This window comes from Microcaecilia unicolor, chromosome 4 (genome assembly GCF_901765095.1).
Source record: "Microcaecilia unicolor chromosome 4, aMicUni1.1, whole genome shotgun sequence".
In the NCBI taxonomy this organism is placed as follows: Eukaryota; Metazoa; Chordata; class Amphibia; order Gymnophiona; family Siphonopidae; genus Microcaecilia; species Microcaecilia unicolor.
Window position 1 is genome coordinate 289,063,030 of NC_044034.1, and position 19,552 is coordinate 289,082,581.

Genomic DNA, 19,552 nt, shown 5'->3' on the forward strand with positions numbered 1-19,552 from the left:
TTGCAGCCAGCGTAGAGTGCATTACAAAGGTCTAGGTGACTGAGTACCAATGATTGTACCAGGTTACGGAAGACGGTCCTTGGGAAGTATTGTCTTACTCTTTTTAATTTCCACATTGAATGGAACATCTTTTTGGTTGTGTTTTTCGCGTGACTCTCAAGCGTTAGGTGTCGGTCAATGGTAACTCCAAGAATTTTTAGGGTATCCGAAATTGGTAGATTCAGTTTTGGTGTGTTGATGGTGGTGAATTTGTTCGTATTGTGTTGAGAGGTGAGTATTAGACATTGGGTTTTTTCTGCATTAAGTTTCAGCTGAAATGCATCTGCCCATGAATGAATGATGTGTAGACTTTGGTTGATTTCGTTGGAGATTTCCTTTAAATCTTGTTTAAATGGGATGTAGATCGTTAAGTCATCAGCGTATATGTATGGGTTGAGGTTTTGATTTGATAGTAGTTTGGCCAAGGGTATCATCATTAGGTTACATAAGGTCGGTGAGAGGGGGGATCCCTGTGGAACTCCGCATTCAGGTGTCCATGTGGCTGATGTACTCGAATTTGATGTCACTTGATATGATCGTGTGGTTAGGAACCCTTTGAACCAGTTGAGAACATTGCCTCCAATTCCGAAGTACTCAAGGATATGTAGTAGAATTTCATGATCAACCATGTCAAAGGCGCTAGACATGTCGAATTGTAGAAATAGTATGTTCTTGCCGGTTGCAATCATTTGTTTGAATTTAGTCATGAGCGTGACCAGTACTGTTTTGGTAAAACAAATGTCTTGCTCAAGACAATTAGGCATTAATATGTTAATGAGAGCAGTCAGTCTCATTAAACAGGGTCCATCAACCCTGTCCTTGGGACACACCATGCCAGTCTGGTTTTCAGGATATCCACAATGAACGTGAACAAGATGGTTTATGGTTTATTGCTTTTAATATACTTCCTTTTGTGGGTTACGGCAAGGCAGCGTACAATAAAAACAAAATTCAAAAGCCCTTACCAACACCTATTTACTAAGTAGTAAGGGTTCCCGCACTAACCACGAACTAATTGGTTAGTGCCCTGAGATGCAGCTGCACTAACCAATTAGCCAAGGGCAAGCCTACTCTTCGTCCCCAAAGACGCCCCCAGCATTAAAAAATATTTTCAATTTCTTAGAACGTGGGAAGTGTGCACTGATACCCAAACTACTATGGGACGCATCAGCGCACCCTATGGTAGACGTTTTTAACCTGTGGTAAGCATGAATTAGTGCTTACCGCAGCTTAGTAAAAGGACCCCTAAAATAGGAAAGATGAGGGCAGTGAAAAGTAAGAAATAGGTAGGAGAGAAAAAAAGAATAGAGATGTTGCTAGTTTAGGAAAGGTGTGATGCGTTTGAAATCAGGTGAGTTTTTTAACTGGTTTTAAATTTTGGGTAAGACATTTCTAAACGAGGGTGTTTTGGTAATGAGTTCCAGAGGAAAGGTGCTATGTGAAAAATTGTGGATGATCACATAGATTCCAAATTAATGGAGGACAGGGGAGGGAGGTGGCAGTCATCCAAAGAGCGAAGAGCACAAGGAACGATATGCGAGGACGATAAGGGAGCATTAGAGTACAGAATCTTGTGAGCTAAAATAAGCACTTTGAACCTTGTTCTATAGGTGACTAGTAGCCAGTGATGTTTCTTCAGGAGTGGGGAAATGTGATCAAAGCAGCTGGCTTGACAGAGGATTCTGACTGCTAAATTTTGTACAGATGGAAGTCTTCGTAGAAGAAACTGGAATAGCCACTGTATGCAGATGTTATCTCTTACATATTCACTACTCACATATCGCACTAATTTGTGGTTCTAAACAACATTCTCATTATATTCACCATATTTATTCCACATCTTAAAATTACATACATCCATAGACCATCTCACATATTACTCAAAGCTGTGCTTTACCCCAATAACACACTCTCCATATCCCTACTGTTGAACATAATTCTCACATTTATGTAAACGACATCAGTCCATGACGCAGTAATAACTCCGCATCAGTTCAAACCTCAATGTCCTGATAGTCCACAGTCCATTAATGATCACCTTCTCGTGACTTCACACTCCAATAAATGGTTTATCAATCAAAATTGTTTTCTCAAGCAAGGAAACTATCCGATGAAATCATCCCAACAGAACCCCATTACAGGGTCAGATTTCCAGAGGTAAGCAATCAACCCGCTGTGATTTCTATCCCTCAGCGGATATTACTTTATTCCAGCTCTTTATCCATACGGAAATAGCCTGTGGTCAAGTGCCTCTCGTTCATGCACCATTCATCTCAAATTGGTCCCGGTCTCAAACTGGTCCCAGTCTCAACACAGGCCGTGTTTCATTTTCTCTTCATCAGGAGACCTTTCTCAGCTACATTATAGCTCCTAGGCACACCCGGGATCCTCTCTGTCTCCGATTACACCTACTACTCACTAGAGTTATCCTGAAAACCCAACTGGCTGGGTGTCTCCTGAGGACTGGGTTGAGAATCCCTGACCTAGATGGATCTGAGGGGTAAAATATCTACAGTTGATATTAAAGATATTTCCTCAAAACTCACCCAGTAAAGAATTACATTTTTATGAATAAGATTGACATACATGTGATAGGTGGGCCTGGCATTAGTAGAATATTGTAAAAAAGAACAAATTCCAAGAGGATTATGGGTAAATTTGGCTCTTCAAATGTTTAAAGAATTAGAGGAATTCATTGATTCCTGGAACAGAATACTAAATAAATGTTCATTAGACTTAATGTTGTTAATTATACAATGGAGTAAAACAGTGATTAATGAAGAGAAAAAAAACAGTAGACTGAGAACTTGGCAATCTGAAATCAAAATTGGGGAGTCGGTTTCCATACTTCTTCATGAGATTCTTCAAGTTCATCAAGCAGCGGTGACTCATCTGATGGCTTTTTAGCAACAAGAAGAGGCAATTACAAAAGATTTAGCAACAATCGAGGAGCAAGACGATCTTGTCCCCAGACACAGAACAAGAACAGAAAATGTCAATGGTAGTTAACCTATCTTCAAGAGTTTTGAATCATGCTGAGGAAAGTGTTTTATCAAAAGAACTTTCTTTTGTCCCATCTAACCATTTTGATGATTTTCAATTTAAAACTGTTTTTGAGAAGTTTATTAGATCTTTACAATTACGTTTATATTTTGTTTTTTCATCTGAGGAGGATAATGTAAATCTTCAAAATAAATCAAATTGGATACCACCCGGTCCCCTTGATTCAACTATAGCAACCTTTTTTTGTTGTTGTTGTTGTTACATTTGTACCCCGCGCTTTCCCACTCATGGCAGGCTCAATGCGGCTTACATATTGTATACAGGTACTTATTTGAACCTGAGGCTATGGAGGGTTAAGTGACTTGCCCAGAGTACCTTTCCGTCAAGTAGTTTTGAATGAAGTCTCAAAGGAAAACTTTAGCTTCAGAATAACAACCTAAATCGTAAGGAAAGAGAAGCTTCATAGGCGGTCGGTGGCCCAACTGTTTGGGGAGGATAAAGGGGGCGGGGTTAGGGGTGGGGCCAGGGGGTGGAGCTTAAATCCATAATTGTCTGATAACACGCAGAAAAAATAAATAAATAAAAATAAAAGTCACAATTAATACCTTTTATTAAATGTAGATATTAGATATGTATCATATGTCAAAGAATAAAGTGGTTGCTCAAAGCATATTCTAACAACAATCGCTCAACTGCAAAACACTATGCACAACTTTGTCCAAAAACACACTCAGAACCTTACTGTACCATAAATATTACACTGGACAGACCTAATACACCAATATACGGAAAATGCAGACTGTCAACAATAAGAAACATTAGATCATATCATCACAATTCTCATGTAGAGCCACAAAACACCTAATTCATGTTTAATGTGGGATAAAATGCCATAAATAAGTAAATAAATATAAACTTTTAATGTTGAGCACCTGATTCTCAAAGTGGACATATTCCAAACACTATAATGAAAATAAAATGATCTTTTCTACCTTTGTTGTCTGGTGACTTTTTCTGATCATGCTGGCCCAGTATCCGTTCTGCTACTATCTGTCCTCAGTGCAGGTCAGGAAGTCATCCTCCTTAAATATCTCCCTGGCAACCCAGGACACCTCCAGCCAACCCTCCCTGCTTTCCCAGCAGTAAGGTAAACAAACCATAAACCAATTTCTACAACTGCTAGAGGGCTTTCACTGCAGCTCCTGCTGTGAGGATGGAGGTAAATCAACAATTTAATCCCCTCAGAGCAGCTGGACTCCACAGCTGATCCATTCTGCTGCAGCAGGGGGGAGACTTAGCCTCTCCAAGCCTCTTATACCGGGTGCCTATGAGAAGCTATTAAATCTTTACAAAGTGATCAGTCAAAAGTAATCAAAAAAGCTAACAAGGGAGGCGCAATAGTTATCCTTAATAGGGTAGACTTTATAAAGGAAGCAGAACGTCAATTGAATGATTCTAGTACATATAGGAAATTAAAATTAGATCCTATATTAAAACTTCAAAAGAGGATTAATGTTGTGACTCATGAAGGCTACAAAGAAGGTTTTTTGCGAAAGGAGGAATTTAAATTTTTGAATAATTTGCATCCCATAATTCCTGTTTTTTATTTCCTAAAATCCACAAAAGTTACGAGAATCCACCTGGACATCCAATACTCTCCTCACGTGGTTCTCTTTTAGAACCACTTTCAATATTTGTGGACTCCTTTTTAAGAAAGGAAGTTGAAAATCATAAAACATATATTAGAATATTAAAGATACAACACATTTCCTCAACATTTTGGAGAATACCCCGACTGGTGAGAAGAGATATCTAATGATAACCCTCGATATTGTTTCCCTATATACCTCAGTACCTCAAGATGATGCCCTTAACTTGCTGAAAGCTGTACTTGATCGACGAGAAAGACCTCGGAAAGTTCTGATCGAGTTCATTATTAGTGTTGCACGATTAGCAATGAAAGAACATTTCTTTCTATTTAATGAACAACTGTACCATCAAATTTCTGGAGTGGCTATGGGTACGACCGTCGCATCATCTGTGGCATCTCTTTTCATGAACAATTTTGAGAACCAATGGATTTTTCATTCAACATTTCTGGAATATATTTATTCTTGGAATCACTATATTGAGGATGTCTTTTTGCTTTGGACTGGCAATATCCAAGAATTTGCATCTTTTTTCCTTTGGTTAAATCCATGTAATCCTAAAATTCAATTTACACATAATCACTCATATTAATATCACCTTTCCTGATGTAGAGATTGAACTGGACTCTAGTGGATTTATTACTGAAGTACATCAAAATCCTTCAAATAAAAACATGTTTTTACATTTCACAAGTTGTCATCCAAAGCATTGCAAAGAGAGCTTACCTTATTCACAATTTCTGCATTACCGCAGAATTTGTAGTAATAAAGAAGATTTTAAGACACAATCAAAGCAATAAATTCAAGATCTGAAAGAACAGGGGTACAACAGGAAAACTGTAAAAAAAGCATATAGTAGATCCAAGTTTAATGCAAGAGAATGGTTACTGAGTGGATCAGGAAAACCAACCCATAAACAAAATGTTCTTATGTTTCTTGGTAAATACACCACCACCAGCTCAAGGACTGCAAATATAATCCATGAAATTTCATAAAAATGTTTCAGAAACATCTTTGAGAATTTCCTATTCAAGGGAAAAAAAATCTAAAAAAGATTTTAAGTTCTTCAATTTTGCCATCTGCATCAGTTAAGAAAACTAATAGTTTACAGGGTCATTTTAAATGTGGAGGATGCAAAAACTGTGAAGTGACTTTACAATTAAAATCTTTAAAAAATCCGAATGACGGCAGAGTTTACCATGTAAAACATTTCAGGAACTGCAATAGTGATCATGCAGTATATATAATTTTGTGGCCTTGTGGTAAGTTGTATGTCGGCAAGACTATGAGGTGCTTCAAAATAAGACTCAATGAAGATCGGAGTAATATGAAAAGATACCGGAGTGAAGCACCATTGGTCAACCACTGTATTGAGCATAACCATAAGTTTGAGCAACTAAAATGTTTTATCACTGACCTTGTTAAACCCAATGTGAGAGGTGGTGACTGGGTGAAATTGCTTTTGCAATGTGAACAGAGATGGATATTTATTTTATTTAGATTTTGCTCACACCTTTTTCAGCAGTAGCTCAAGGCAAGTCACATTCAGGTACACTGGATATTTCTCTGTCCCAGGAGGGCTCACAATCTAAATTTGTACCTGAGGCAATGGAGGGTTAAGTGACTTGCCCAAGATCACAAGGAGCAGCAGTGGGATTTAAACCAGCCACCTCTGGATTTCAAGACTGGTGCTCTAACCACTAGGCCACTCCTCCACTCCATATACTGTTTGAATACCTTGGAACCTAATGGTCTAAACAGCACTATTGAATGGCATTTATTTTTCAATTAACCACTTAATTGTTGTCCCATATAATCTCTAAAGGGAGCATTGATCGATAATTTTGCATTCTTGAGAATGACTGCTGAAGATTGATGATGGGTTAATTGATGCTGTGATTTAAACAATGAAGTCACTCTAAATTTGAAGCAAGGCTTTTTTGAATATCAAGGTAGTTCTTGTTCTATATAAGATCATAAGGTTTTCCAAGCAATGTAAGTTTTTTTCTAAGGATGGCAGTTGTAAGATAATTTATATTAAGTCTGTATAACAATAATGAATGTATGAATGTTTCAGTTAACTATTCAATTTATACTGGTAACATCATTTAATGCGGAATAACAACTAATGATCCTGCAATTAAAAAGTGCCTACCCATGATTTGTCACAGCTTTATAGATCATGTGATATAAATGGTAACGTCATTTTATACTCGACTTTGAACATTTTCAACAACACGCCAGCAGCAAGATGGATTGTGAGTTTGAACTGCTTATAATATGTAGTATAAGGTGGTTTTCTAATGTTTTCAAAATAATTGATATGGTACCAGATCAACAACTAGATGATTTGGGTGTTTGAAACACGATGCTCTGTTAAGTCAGTTTTTTTGCTTAGCCCTTTTAATGTTTTCAAATTATATATGGTCCACAGGTCATCATTTAAATATATGAGACTATCCTTTTAAAACTTTTGATGTCGATGCACAACCTGTGAGGAAGCCATTTGAGTGAAACGGGTCTGGCTGCCGTGGGGTGTCAGTTAAGTGCTCAACTTCCTTTTTGTTTCATAAATGCTATGATTAAAAATGTCACGAAATAAGAACTCAATTTAATTACTGTTGTACTGCAAAATTATGAACTGTTGTGTGAACAGAAATTTGAGTGTGAATAGAAATTTGAAAGTCTAAAATTTTTTTAAAGAGGATATAAAAAAGTAATAAAAGAAGTAATAAAGAAATAAATGGAATTTCAATACCATGAGGTTTTTTTTTTAAGACCAATGATGAATGACACAACCCAGCAGAAGACGCTAAAATTGTAGTAAGCGTTTGGGTGTTTTCAGGTCTTTTCCTCGCGTTTTATTCTTTAATAGTGACCATATATATATTTGGATATTCTCACTGGACTCTTCACTGATTGATAATTGTTTGAAGATATTTAGAGTTTCAGTTTGTTTCCTCCTAATTACTGTTACATGTATGACAGAAACACGTGGCCTGCTAATGACGTTACCTGCATGACTGTGACAGCTCCGTAGGTTACAGCAGACCAATATGCTGTCCCGACCACAATACCAGCTGCAGCAAATGGACTCACTTTGGACAACACCCGGTCTACTTGTTGTAAGAAGTACACAAGGGGACCTGATAAGGGAAAAGGTCATAGGTCAGCACACCCCTTTAAACCTATATTTTAGAAAATGTTTGTCATATGAAGAAAACAACTACCACACATTTACCGCAGTTCTCTGTATTTCAAAAAACAAACCCTATAGATCTCTACAAATTACATCTACAGCTGCCTCACAGATGGCAGGCACCAGTGTGGCCAGTACAGTCCTCATAGCTGGGGAAGCTCCCCATATGACCGCTCTTCTTTCATAAAAAGAAACAGAAGTGTCCCCCTGACCATAAGACAGCACAGTGTACAAAAAAAGAGAAAAAATAGAGGTAGGGAGTAGACCAAATGTCCGTTGAAACAGTAGGTTTATTAAAAAACTATTTGTACAATAATTCAGTTCCAAAGACTCTAAGCAGTCTTGCATTTAGGTGCTAATGCGCCTTCCTCAAGTCAAATGAAAAATTTCAGCTACTGATGACTAAAAAAACCCACATAAATTGGCCAGAGAATCCAAAGTACAGCATTGCTCCCCGTGTGGTTTCAGTGTTTTTACAGCTCCCTCTCTCCACAAAGGATTTCATGGAGAGAGGGAGTGGTAAAACCGCTGGAACCACATGGAGAGCAATGCTGTACTTTGGATTCTCTAGCCAATGTATGTGTTTTTATCATCAGTCGCTGAGATATTTCATTTCATTCCTGAGGAAAGCGCGTTAGTGCCAAACCGAAGGACTGCATAAAATCTTTGGAACTGAATTGTTATACAAATGTGTACTTTGCTCTCACCACTGAGGGCTACGCTGAAGGCCCCTACCCACCCCTCTTGAAGGTGCAGCAACAAATACCCAGGGTGTCCACTGTATCCCTATGAACAGGTTGAACAGAATACAGATTTCACACTTAAAACTGCACTTTCAGACAATACAAAATAATTGGGTTTGTCTCCATGCTTCCCTTTGCTATCCTATGAACTATTCTTGCAAAGCAGTACAAATACATTTGACCCTATTCTCCTTGTGTTTTAACAGATGCCTTCCTCCCCCTCCAATTACCCAGTTTCGGGAAGACAATGCGATACTCCATGCCACACTGGGGGCAGCTCACACGCCCCATGCTGTTCCCTTTCTGTTTCTCATCCAGCCAGCGCTGTAGGCAAGACTGATGGATCCATTTTGTGGAGCCCCGGCAGCGGCATGGGCTCACCCACTCCGAAACATAATCATCACATTCAGTTGCAAAGCACACCCAACAGTTCCTAACACAAACAGAAAATAAAAACAGTGAATCTTGTGTCCCTTACATGTTTTTTACATGTTCCCTAGAACACAGACACAGAGCGTATCAGCAACTCCTGTCTTTCACATTCTCTGGAGAACATCCCCAGCATACAGTCACAGCACAAAACAGTGACTTGTCTCTCACATAAAGCAATGGATTTATAGCCCTGAATCAAGGCCGGCTCAAGGGACTTTGGCACCCTGAACCAACTTTTGCATTGGTGTCCCCCACAACCCGCAATCTGTATATCCCCCTTTCTCTCATCCCCTCTCTCCCACCTGCAGGGGAAAAGAGAGGGAGATATGCCAGAATGGGATTTTGGTGCCTTTTGTCTCCAGCACCCTAAGCCAGTTCCTCAGCTGGTCCATAGGTCGAGCCAGCCCTGCCCCAAATGCCCTAGAACTTGTGCATCAGATGGCTGGTTGAACCCCTTATGTCCAAGAAAACAAGTGGGCATATGATCTGCAAAATCCAAAGCGGCAACGAAAAGAAGCAGATCGCAATGAGAAATGTTCCCTTTAACCCGAGAACAGGGCAGAGGGAGGTATGATGAGGCATATTTTCAAAGCACTTAGTCTTCCAAAGTTCCATAGGTTTCCATTGGTTTCTATGGAACTTTGGAAAGCTAAGTGCTTTGAAATATGCCTCATGAGTATTACCTAGTCCCTGACACTGCCCTTGTGTGGGTGAAACACTGCCAGTGTTGGGCTTGTTTGATTTTACTTTCAGACCTCACAAGAATAAAGATTTAAAGGGAACATTTCTCATTGTGATCTGCTTCTTTTGATCCCCTCATGTAGACAAGGCTGCAGAGCAATAGCGACTGGAACTTATTTTTGTGCTGTGGCCCATAGGTAGGTGCTCATATGCATGGTAACTCTGCTCTGACTCGCAGACTATTTATCTGTTCCCCAGTACTGACAAACAGAACACCAACAACTTTTGGGTCTCTCCCACACTCTGTTACATATCAGGTGCACAGTGGGGACAGACCTCTCTGAAGGCAAGTTTCATAAAGCCAATTACCCAGGTAAATACCGATGACATTGGTAAAAAGACTATCTGAAAATTGTTCCTTTTACCCAGCTAAAAAGCATGTACAGTATATTATTCCACAGTTCACATACTTTTAGCCATGAGGACTTGTTTAGGTTGGGAGTTGAAAATACTTATGGGGTGGGATGGGGGACAACAGGTCAGCTATTTGTGAAGGTGATGGGGGGGGGGGGGGGTCAACAGGTCAGCTATTTGTGAAGGTGAAGTAGGTGCCTATTTCCAGACTGTTTTATGAGTAAAGAGGTGTGTATAAAAGCACACAGGCAAAGACTACAGGTTAAAAAAAAAAAACTATCTGTTGACTTTGCAGCCATATGGGCAGTTTAAAAATTTCCCCCTTTACTTTAAACACTGTTTCATTGCGTCTTCATCAGCTTGCAAATATATACCTTTGTATAACTTTTTTTTTGAGCTATGAATTTCTCACGTAGTCAAAATTTGCATAAAAATATCAATTCTTAGAACAACACTGTCCACCACGAAGACAATTCTGCATATTCTACAGCATCTTGCTCGGTTTTTTAGGTGATATGTGAATATGTGAGTATTTCTGACAATTTTTGTTTTTAAGACAGGATCAGGCTCTATAAGCATCAGGAATGGTTTCATATCACGCCTTCTCCATTTCTGTACACGTATCCTGGGCAATCTGTCAATTTTTGAAGCAAGAGGTCCCTAGACTAGGGGCAGTTCACTTTTCCAGGAAACAACTATCAACATAGGCCACAATAATGAGACAGATCTGGCCGATCCCTTACAGGGCAGAACCAGAGACGATCATAGAAGAGATGCACACTAGATCAGCCGGCTCTGTCACTGGAGAAGGGCAGAGGGGAGGGTAATTCTGGTTTATTTAGAAACTAAATATTAGTAACTGCCTCGCTCCATTTAGTTGGTTGGTCGCTCGATCGTCCCTTCCTTCCTTCTTACCTTTCAGCGATGGCCTCCTCGACAGCCATTCCTGCCCCAACCCTCTCAAAAAGAAAACACTAGGAATACAGAAAGCGAAAGTGCGGGGGTAGGGGGAGGTGGCAGCAACTTCCGGATCCCTGCCCGTGTCGTGTGGGGAGTTGGGGGGGGGGGGGGGCCCGTTCGGCAGAGGTACCCAAAACCCTTCCCTTCCCTGCTCCTCTCTCTCTGCATGCGCTCAGCACTGCCTCTTAAAGACACAGGCACTTACCAGCCTGCTCGACCAAATGGGGCCCGTTTCAAGCTGCAGGACTAGCGCTTCTTCCCAAAACAGCAACTTCTTGGCTTATGATCTTACTTTGTGTTTTATTCATTTAGAAAGCCCTCTTGCCTTTTCAGTAGTGGTGTAAAGTGAGTTATGTTCAGGTATCTTGACTCCAAATCTAAGGGGGCAATTCTGTAATTTGGTACCTCAATATAGGCGCTATAATGGTGCATGCTGATGGCCAATTCTGTAATGATATGTGGGCCTGCCTAAGCCATTATAAAATACTAGTGTAAAGCCACTTTTGCGTGCCGAACTTTTGATGCAACAACTTACACCTTGTCTGTAGGCTGGGTATGTGGGTACACCTTAAGTGGGCTATGCAACACACATAACTGATAATATTGTATAAGCTGCATGCATTGCTTTGTGACACACTGATGGCCCACCCATGCTCCACCCCTGTATGTGCCCTCTTGCCATAGCACTGATGTACTACCTTGTAGGATGGAGAGTAGTACACTTACATACATAAGTGCCAATTAAGGTGCAATTATGAACACAAGATGTGCATAATTACACTCACCCAGTTATTGAAATGCCCTCTATGTTTGCACCGAAGGCAGCAGAGGGTTAAGTGACTTGCACCAAGATCACAAGGAGTGGTAACATGAATTTTCTTGTCCCACAACTACTTTTATTTTTCACTCATAGATTAAACAGTATCTGGACATTAAGTTGGAGGTAAGGGGATGGGTGTGAGGGATGTTTACAAACTGTTTTGGATCTGCATGTGCAAGTATGTGCATGTGGGGTGGAGGTGATTCTGTGGCTCTGCTATGTATTAAGCGAATGAAAGTAGCAGTGTGTTCAGTGTGAAAGGTCTGATGCATCTGTGAGTGAGTGTGTAGACAGTGAATGGCTATAGTATGTTCAGTGGATGGGGTGAGTGACTAGTAAGTGCTTTGACAGTGTGGAGTGTGTTTGTATGAGAGAAACTGGGTTCAGTATATTTGAGTGGGGGGTTATGTACAAGTTTGTAGTAGGGGACTGTTGTGCTTATTCACGACTGAAATACATGAGTGGAGAATAGGTTGCAGGTAAGGGAGCTTTTTTGGGATGGGGGTGTCTGTAGTTCGGGTCTGTATATGTGTGGTGGAAACACTGAGTGGGATGGATGTTAAGAGAGTATGGATTTGGCTGTATGTGTGATGTGTTTTTCTTCATTTGCAGTCACCTTCTTTCTTCCTCTTTCGCTTCTGTGTCTCCCCCCCCCCCCTCCCACACACACACCTTTTATGGCTTCCTCCCTTCTTCTAACCAAAAAAAAAAAAAAAACTTGATCTGGGGCTGCCCTTACCTTCCTCCATTTTCCCTATTAATTATGCTAGTGCTGGGCAGACTTATACGGTCTGTGCCGGGGCTGGTGGTTGGGCGGTGGGGATAGTGCTGGGCAGACTTATACGGTCTGTGCCAGAGCCGGTGGTGGGAGGCAGGGATAGTGCTGGGCAGACTTATACGGTCTGTGCCAGAGCTGGTGGTGGGAGGCAGGACTGGTAGTTGGGAGGCGGGGATAGTGCTAGGCAGACTTATAGGGTCTGTGCCAGAGCTGGTGGTTGGGAGGCAGGGATAGGGCTGGCCAGACTTATACGGTCTGTGCACTGAAGAGGACAGTACAAATAAAAAAGTAGCACATATGAATTTATCTTCTTGGGCAGACTGGATGGACCGTGCAGGTCTTTTTCTGCCGTCATCTACTATGTTTACTATGTTAATTATGTCAGCTAGCTCACTTTTATCCACATGTTTGGCTGAATCCATGTTGATTCTGTCCCATTAAACCATGTTTGTCTATGTGTTTGGTCATTTTATTCTTTTTATAATAATTTCTATTATTTTGCCTGACCCCAATGTATGTAATTTCCTGGATCACTCCCAAAACCCTTTTTAACAATTGGGGTTGTTACATTGACCACCTTCCAATCTTCAGGTATCACTGATGATTATTATGGCAGGTTACAGATCACTAACAATAGATCAACAATCTAATTTTTATGTTGTTTCAGTACACTGGGGGCTATACCATCCAGACCAAGTGATATACTGCTCTTCAGTTTGACTCAGTATGTCTTTTAGGTTCACCAAGATTTGTTTCAGTTCCTTCATATTGTTGCTCTTGAATACCGTTTCTGTCACAGGTAGATCTTACATCCTCCTTAGTAAAGACTAAAGCAAAGAATTAATTTAGTCCCCCCCCCGAGTGCCTTTTTAGTCCTTGATGATCTAACAGTCCCGCTGATTCCCTCAAAGGATTTCTGCTTCTGATATACCTGAAAAAGTTATTACTATGAGTTTTTGCTTCTATGGCAAGTGTCTTTTCAAATTCTCTTTTAGTCTTCCTTATCAATGCTTTGTGTCTATCTTGCCAGTGCTTATGCTGCTTCCACTTTTCTTCATTCAGATCCTTTTTCCATTTTTTTAAGATGTTTTTTTGGTCTAATAGCCTCTTTCATTTCACCTTTTAACCATGCTGGCTGACATTTGCTTCTTTTTCCACTTGTTTTAAATACATGGCGTACATCTGGTCTGGGCTTCCAAGATGGTATTTAATGTGCATGCCTGATTTAAACTCCTAACCTTTAAAACTGCTGTTTTTAGCTTTTTTTAAACAATTTTCTTCATTTTATCATAGTTGCCCTTTTGAAAGTTAAATGTTGCCACAGTAGATTACTTTTGTGTCTTCACTCCAGTTATTAACTCAGACATGATGATGTTATGAACACTGTTGCCCAGCTGACCCAAGTCCTGCATTCCACTAAGGACTAGATCTAAAATAGCTCCCCCTCTTGTCAGTTCCTGGACCAGCTGCTCAAAGAGACAGTCATTTATTTTCATCCAGGAATTTTACCTCTGCAACATTTCCTGATGTGACATTTATCCAGTCAGTATTTAGGTAATTTAAATCACTCATTATTATACTTTTGCCAAATTTACTAGGGTTTAGACCTGTCTATGGAACTAATAATACTGATACCCAGATGCTGAACCATTTGGCAAGACTAAGAACCAGCAAAAAGCAGCTGCAGTCAAAGCAAAAGTTCTGTGACCCATACAATCTGAAAGAACCATCCATGTGTACTTTTACCTGCAAAACAAAAGTTAATATTTAAACGTATGATGTTCAATTATGTTCATTTTTAGAATTGTCAGATGATCATGATTATAGAGTTTACCTAAATGTTGGAGGGAGCTGACAGGTTAAGGACCTGAAATTTAGTTGGGGGGAGGTGTAAGGCTGATGGTTCACCTAGGGAGACCAATATTCCTGTGCCGGCCCTGTCTCCAGTCCCATTTCCTCAAGCTCTCACCCTGTATTCCACAGTCTCCTGCCCCTTTTCACTCTCTCTGTGTCCCTTACCAGACATCCAGATCCTTGATATCATCTCTCCAGACATTCTTCCCCTTCTTTTCATTGCCTCCCATTGTTTCTAAAGGTCTTTTACCTTCACGTTTGCTCTCTTCAGACACTATTGCCTTCTTATTGCCTCTTCCTTCCACTTTTCCCCCTTGCCCTGTGAAAACCAAACTGTGTGTGGGGTTTATAGGATGTATTTAGGGAGCCCATGACCAAATACTTATATCCCCTTTTGGTCTATGGGGGAAAATGCATAGTACATAGTGTCTTGTGTGTATTTAAGCCTCAGTGGAAGGATAATAAAATCAGAAGGGACTGGGAGATTTCAGGATAGGATTAGACTTGTTTTGTGAATATTTGCTTTATTGAAATTACATTTATACTACTACTACTACTTATCATTTCTAAAGCGCTACTAGATGTACGCAGCGCTGTAGTATTCTTGCCAAGGCAATATTTAGTTAAGTAGTCTGAACAGAGGTTTTTACAGTATTAAGTATTATTAGGTCTAATAATTTTCCCCCCAATATTGAATAATAGTTCAAGACACTTTCTCCCTTTCAATTGACACATTTGCTCTGTACAGATGCTGTTCCTTTCCTCCTTCCAAGACCTATTCCCCCTTCTACTTCTCAGTCTTACTTCTCACTCAGTCTTGATGCACTTCACCCTTCCTACTCCTTCCTTCCAGACACACTTTACCCTTCTTAACCCCTCCTTCTTGAAGATATTGCCTCCTTCCTCCCTGTAGAAAAAAAGTATCTTTTTCTCACTCTTCTTCCTTTGAAAAATGCTATCCCTCCTTCACCGTGGATTGCCTGCCTCATCCTCTCTCCCCTTATACCCTCCTCTTGTCAATTCACCTTCCCCCTACTCCCAGGATTAACAGGCCAGTGTTGAGATTACTCCCACTTAATCTCCTTCCTACTGTGCATCCCAGGCTGGCAGCAGCAGATGCATTTCTCCTGCTATGAGACCAAATCTTGTAGTTCTTAATGTGAGATCTGGCTGTGCACAGGAGTGTGTGTAACCCATGGTGGTCTGTTCAGCCTGAGAGGATAAGGAGGATGGAAAACTGAGGAAAGGAAACAGGAAGTTAAGGGAAAAGTGTTGGCACTTGATGCTCCATGTTGTATGACACCTGCATAGCTGCCTCATTCTCCATCCTAGTTCCAGCCCTGTTTCCAACACACATTATCACAAACATATTATCCCCTGGATTCTATAAATGGCGTGCAGAATTCAATCACAAAGTTGTGGGTTATCCTGAGATATGTGTGCAACTAAATTGATTAATGAGCCAATAAGCACCAATAATTGGGTGCTATCAATTATTGGCATTAATTGGCAACCATTTGGATTTGCGTACACATCTTGCTACACACTATTCTGCGTGCAAATCTTATAGTGTGCAGCTCAAAAGGGGGTGTAGCCATGGGCTGGTCAGGGTCGTTACCAAAGATGTGTGCAGTGTTACTGAATACCGGGGATCTGCACCTAACTTGCGAGCCAGGATTTAAACAGTGTGGATTTCTTTCAGTGTCATTTACTGAATCTAGTCCTATATGTTGCCTGTGCATATTACACCTTATGAACTCCAGAAGGTGTCTCTCTTTTGAACAGTTCAAGTGTTAAGATGCACATCAGCAGTAAATGTGAGAGCGAGAGAATGAATCTCAAACAAACACTGTCAAGTGGCAAGATAGTGATAAGCAAGAGAACTAAACAGCCACCAGTTAGTAGGATACTACAGCAACTGTGACTTAAATGGTTTGGGCACCTACAAAAATAGATGTACAGTGCATAACTAAAGGATGCCATGAACTGGAAACTAGAAGGAAAAAGAGGAAAGTCAAGACAGATGTGTCAAACAGTTGAAAAGGACCTCAGTGAGCTAGATATCAGTTAGAAACAGCTGATGAAACACAAGATTGACAAGTATGAAAAATACATGTCTGCCTTATGCACTGACTGACCCAAGAAGACCTCATAATAATATGAAGTAAAGTCACAAATAAAGTTGCTTTGAAACACCACTCCCATTTGTTTCTCAGTCAGGACTTGATAAAGTTTAAATACCACTGTATAACCCCCAAACCCCAATTGCATCATATGGGCCCAGTGCAGAATTATCAAGCCGGAATGGCACCCTGTGCGACATGCCCCTTGGTGCCCCTGCTTTACTTGCTGTGCTGCTGCCAAGCAGAAAAGACTGAATGGAAGCAATTTTGGTACTCATGCCTCCATTGCGCCCTGTGTGACTGCACCGCATGCGTAGCCTTTGGTGCTGTCCTGGCCTAGTGCAACACAATCATCACTACCAACGATATAAATCACCATAGTACTGATACACCAGTGGTGTACTGAGGGCAGGGTGGTGGGGCGGACTGCCCCGGGTGCAGCTCGTGAGGGGGTGCTGCCTTGGACATCTTCCTCCCCCCTGACTGGTGCAGTGCTGCCTTCTTTACCCTCCCCCCTCCAGTGCGGTGCGGTGTGGTGCTGCATAGGTGTCCTTCCCCCATCCCCCGACTAGTGCGGTATCACTCTCCCCCTCTGCTCCTGCACGTCTTTCAACTTCGAGGCTTCTGGCATCAGCATCAGCAATGTAAGCGCTGCCTTCTGCCTGCCCCCGGAAGCACCCTCTATACAGCTTCCTGCGTAGGCGGGACGCTGTCCATTGAAGGCTTCTGGGGCTGGCCGAAAGCAGCGCTTCTCGAAGTTCAAATATGTGCAGGAGCGAAGGGGGACAGTGATACTGCACTAGTCCGGGGGGGGGGGGAGTGATGTCAGCCAGCCAGACACTCCAAAGGGAAAGGGGGTGGAGAGAGGAGGATGCGATGCCACATCTAAGGGGAAGAGGGGGTGGATACTGCGATGCCAGACCTAAGGGGAAAGGGTGGTGGAGAGAGGAAGGAAAGCAATGGCAGGGGAATGGGAAAACGGGGGTGGAGAAAGGAGTGAGAGTGATGCTAGTCTAGATCTAAGAGAAGCAAGAAGGGGAGGGAAGAGAAATGTGGGATGCATGAGGGAGAGGAGACTGGGAAAAAGCTGGATCAGGGGAGGGGGAGAACAAGATATAGTACTATGAAGCAGAGGAGAGAGATACTGGCCCTGGGTTTGGAGTGCAGGAGAAAGAAGGGTGAAGAACATGGGAAGGGATGGGGACACAGAGCAAATGGTGAACATAGGCAAATAGGGACAGAGACACAGAGGGGAGGTTATGGATACGAGAGAGAGGGAGTAAGAGGGAATGACAGTGAACATGGAGAGAAAAAAGTCAAATAGGAGATAAGCAGAAGATGGATATGGATGGGGAACAGAGAGTGGAGAAAGAAAGATGGAGAGAGAAAGAAGGCGAGAAGGGAAGATGCTGGAATGGATATAAAAAGGAGAGAGGGAGGCACATGCTGGATAGAAGGGAAAGAAAAGGCAGGCAGTGGATGGAAGGGGCAGAGAAAGCTGGCAGACACCATATAGAAAGGGGGAGAGGGCAGACAGTGGATGGAATGGGCAGAGAAAGCAGACAGACACTGGATGAAAGGGAGAGAGAAAGAGAGTGAAGAGAAGACAAGGAAAGCAGAAACCAGAGACGACAAAGGTAGAAAAAAAGATTTATTTGCTTTAGAATAAAGTAGTATTGCGGCTGTGGTGATAAATAGAAAATGAAAATAAGGTGATCTTTTTGTTGGACTAATTTTAATACATTTTTGACTAACTTTCATAGACCAAAACCTCCATCCTTAGGTCAGGACAGGACTTTAACAGCAGTATACTGTACTGACCTGAGGAAGGAGGTTTTGGCCTCTGAAAGCTAATTGAAAAAAAATGTATCAGTCCAATAAAATGGTATTATCTTATTTTCTATGTTTTGTTTTATTTCTATTTGTTATTTTGTAAAGTGGTGATTGGTATTTGTCAGTTTTTCAAAATTTTTGTCTGCTATCTTCATATTTTGCACAGTACTAGGGGACATGCATCACTGTTTCTATGGTGTTGCATTGTATGCAGGATCTGGCCTCTTGGGGGATCAGTTTAATTTTAGTTTGTGGTTACTTATTTTATACTTGGTGAGTTTGTATCGGTGTTCTGTATTTGTGAAAAAGACGGTTTTCTGTTGGCAGGATCATTTTTACTAATGTCTTGGTTTGTTTTACAATGGGTGTATTGATGTTCTAGTGCTCACTGCAGTGTTTAAGATGCTGCCTTTCCTAGGTATACCCTTGTTGTTTGACTCGTGGATTATTACTAAAAAAATAATATTTTCATATAGAGGAGGGGGTGTTAAAAAATGATCAGCCCTGGGTGTCAAATACGCTAGGTACGCCACTGTATACACACAGGCGCCATCCATGTTACTATGGAACCATAACATGTTTAGGAGTCAGTGATGGGAAAGAGGCAGGTTGAGAATTGAGAAGTGTCAAAAAAGGTGTTTTTTTCGGCGTGGTTTGAATGTGGCTAGAAAGAGAGACGATCCGATTCAGAAGAATCAAGTATGCAGCAAGAAGAGCCTTTGGCTCCTTTGATCCCAGTCTTTTCAGCAGCTGACAGATTACATCGTCCAGACCACGCCTGTTACACTGTCTCTTTAAGAACGGACTATGATATCATGCCCTGTGACAGTCAACCGATCATGAAAAAAAAAAAAAAAAATAAAAGATACGACTCTTTGTGTCTTATCTGATTGGTCTGCTGTCAAAAAACAGCGAGCGGCGGTACCTGCCCCTTTCCCATTGACTTAGCTAGAATAGACGTCTGTCACTCTAACCAACCTGGGTGGCGATTGGCTGCGCCTTGCCCAGCCTGCCCACTGTTGGT

At 41.3% G+C, this 19,552-nt stretch overlaps 1 protein-coding gene across 1 annotated transcript in view; it reads right to left on the reverse strand.

Annotated features, from left to right (window-relative positions):
* LOC115469229 (E3 ubiquitin-protein ligase MARCH5-like) overlaps positions 1-11,232 on the reverse strand; it is a 29,725-nt gene extending 18,493 nt beyond the window's left edge. The window contains exons 1-3 of the mRNA XM_030201668.1: positions 11,076-11,232; positions 8,864-9,066; positions 7,707-7,837 (exon numbers count right to left, since the gene is read on the reverse strand). Of these exons, the coding sequence (XP_030057528.1) occupies positions 7,707-7,837; positions 8,864-9,066; positions 11,076-11,104 (363 nt within the window). The 5' untranslated portion in view covers positions 11,105-11,232. The remainder of the gene's footprint in view (positions 1-7,706; positions 7,838-8,863; positions 9,067-11,075) is intronic.
* Between the last annotated feature and the right edge of the window lie 8,320 nt (positions 11,233-19,552).